At 41.4% G+C, this 2,500-nt stretch overlaps 1 protein-coding gene across 4 annotated transcripts in view; it reads right to left on the reverse strand.

Moving 5' to 3' along the window:
- Positions 1–2,500, reverse strand: part of LOC138022229 (zinc finger FYVE domain-containing protein 16-like) — a 27,003-nt gene that overhangs the window by 43 nt on the left and 24,460 nt on the right. For all 4 annotated transcript variants that reach the window (XM_068869304.1, XM_068869286.1, XM_068869295.1 and 1 more), the window contains exons 14-15: positions 1,267–1,763; positions 1–578 (exon numbers count right to left, since the gene is read on the reverse strand). The exon at positions 1–578 is cut by the window's left edge and continues 43 nt beyond it. In XM_068869304.1, coding sequence (XP_068725405.1) covers positions 441–578; positions 1,267–1,763 — 635 coding nt within the window. In that variant the 3' untranslated portion in view covers positions 1–440. The remainder of the gene's footprint in view (positions 579–1,266; positions 1,764–2,500) is intronic.

Here is a 2,500-nt window from a genome sequence, read left to right on the forward strand (position 1 = left end):
ACGATGACAACAAAAAAGCGAAAAGTGAGTCGGCTGCTTAAGTAAATAGCCACTATCAAAAATACCATAAGGCCCGTTTTAAACGTCGCATTTCACATGAGCCGAATCCAATGCAAATGAGCGAAAACAATATATTTTTCTCATTTGCATTAGATTTGGCACATATGAAATGCGACGTTTAAAAGGGGACTAATACTCTTTGCTTGTCCCTCCAAACTTTGCATTAGCATTGTTTTTATTTTCTCTTGGGACTTACAATGGTCCCATATGGTATTTTTGATATTGGCTAATTCATTTTCTATTTTGGCTGGGTCGTCCGTAGTTTTTTCTTCGGGCACCCAAGCTTTTCACTTTACCAAAAACTGGTCACCCGGTAAACTTTCTGGTCGTCTGGGACCGAGCACTGTCTAATCCGTTGTTTAGGGTACACGGCATACCATCTATTGCTTGACTACACTAACATCAAAACTAATCACCAGTTCTCCTTCCGAAACCACGGGTACCTTGACAGTTTGCAGCGTCATCTGAAGGGAGCGGATGAGAGCTGTGGGAAGGTCACTAGGACCGACTGACCACTTCTATATTTGGTAAAGAAAGAAAAAAAACATACTGGATAAAAGGTCTATTGACAGTGGCCAGATCTACAATGCAAACGACAACGAGAACTCTGTATGGCTGTGTACGTACATTCAAAGTTTTAACAACATTCTTCCCCGTTCTCTGAAAGCAATCTGCTTCAAAGGAATTTGCGGGCACGCAAAAGAGAATATTAACATTTTCTTTCTACGTTCCTCTAAATTCAGCTACGAGATTGTGCGAGAAAAATTGTTGAAAATTTCAAAGCGTGAACTAGCATGTTTTAATGGCACTTTCCTAGCCCTAAAGAGTAATGACGAGGCTTAAGAGTCGTACGCTACGTATTAAGTGCAATAAAACATCTGTTCGTTCAACAACTTGTTGGATGCAGGTCATGGGACGTGTATCAAACAATCTTCGACTGAAAAATGTACTGATTTCGATCTGTCATTATTTGTCCAACATTTCATCAAGTTGAATGGCGTTTCGCCAAATACCTGCTCGATAGCAAGTCTACACTGCGCAACGGAGCTAGCTTTCCTTAAATCCAGAAGCAAATTTTGCCTCGAGATTTCGCAAGTACTTTTCCGCGAGCCGTTCCGTGATAAGTCCTTGTCACGTAACAATGTGTGTAATGACTAAATACCAATATGTAACCTTAACCCTACTTGAACTTGAAAAGTCACTTACCTTGTAACTCGGTTTGAGCTCAACACGCATCTGCAATTGTAGATGCTCACCAGGCTCCATTTTATTTGCGTGTTTCATAAGTGGCTCTGTGCACGCTTGCCGGATGTTCCCCTCCAAAATATGCAAAATCTTTGTGTGGTCGTCAAACACTTCTTTCAAAAGTTCAATCTCGCTTCCGAAGCCCGAATACCGGATGTCGATGGTTGCACGGCCTGGGTAATAGTCACTACCAGTCCCTTGAACTGTTTTGTCTCCAGCAGTCGTATTTGTCGTTGAGGTTTCCATGGGAGGGGAAGGGATGGAGTTAACAGGTGCTTTCTGTTGTAAATTCCGTCTGGATGCTCTCGTTACGTGATAACTGGCATCTTGCATCCAGCGAAGCTCGAAGTGTGCGATTTCAAATTTATCGCCCAGAAAAAAATAGCAGTTAGATCTTTCTTTTAAGCTTTGTCGGAGTTTCTCAGTGTGACTTTTGGAGAAGAAAAGCAGTACGCCATCTGCAGAAACATTCAACAGTTCACTGTCAGTATCCTGTATAAATTCGACGCGTCTGGTACCGTGTTTGTTATACCGTTAAATAATATGCTTGACATGGACCATCACCAGCAAATTTTAATTTGTTTCCTTTATTTTGATTCTACGTGCACGAGAAAAACCCAAGTGCACTTGGGGTGTTTCGGTAGAGAATCGTATTTACTTTGTGACAGATAGTTTTGCGTCGATCGAAATCGCAGTGGTAGAGTTGTCACCGCACAAAATGAAAACAATCTACTAGGTAATTTTCGAGCAGTAGACAAGTGAAACATTTGACAAACTGAGTTTCGCGTTTATTTACCGCAAATGTCGGGTTGGAATTTACTGTTTGTCCAAGCACAACGAAACCCATTCCATTTCAGCTCATTTCTTTCCTTTTAGTGAATGCTGCCGATCAAGTAATAACAAAAAAAAAAGAAGGAATTTTTGATCATAAGACTTCTACATATCCACTGACGCAATCCTATTGGAAATCACATCGAAATTGACGTACGCGGGTTCTGGACGGGTTTGCGCGAGCCGGTCTGGAAAAAAAAGTCCTCAGGATCCGTTGGGGCAGTTCGTAAACAAGATTTTTCTTAATCGTTGTTTTTGCGTTTTTGCGTTGTTAGCACAAAATGAGGGACAGCAAGTGGACACGACCAAAGCAAGGTTTTTTTAATCCTGATGGATTTGGGGATAATGTGCTTTCACAGCAAGA

This window comes from Montipora capricornis, chromosome 2 (genome assembly GCF_036669925.1).
Source record: "Montipora capricornis isolate CH-2021 chromosome 2, ASM3666992v2, whole genome shotgun sequence".
NCBI lineage: Eukaryota > Metazoa > Cnidaria > Anthozoa > Scleractinia > Acroporidae > Montipora > Montipora capricornis.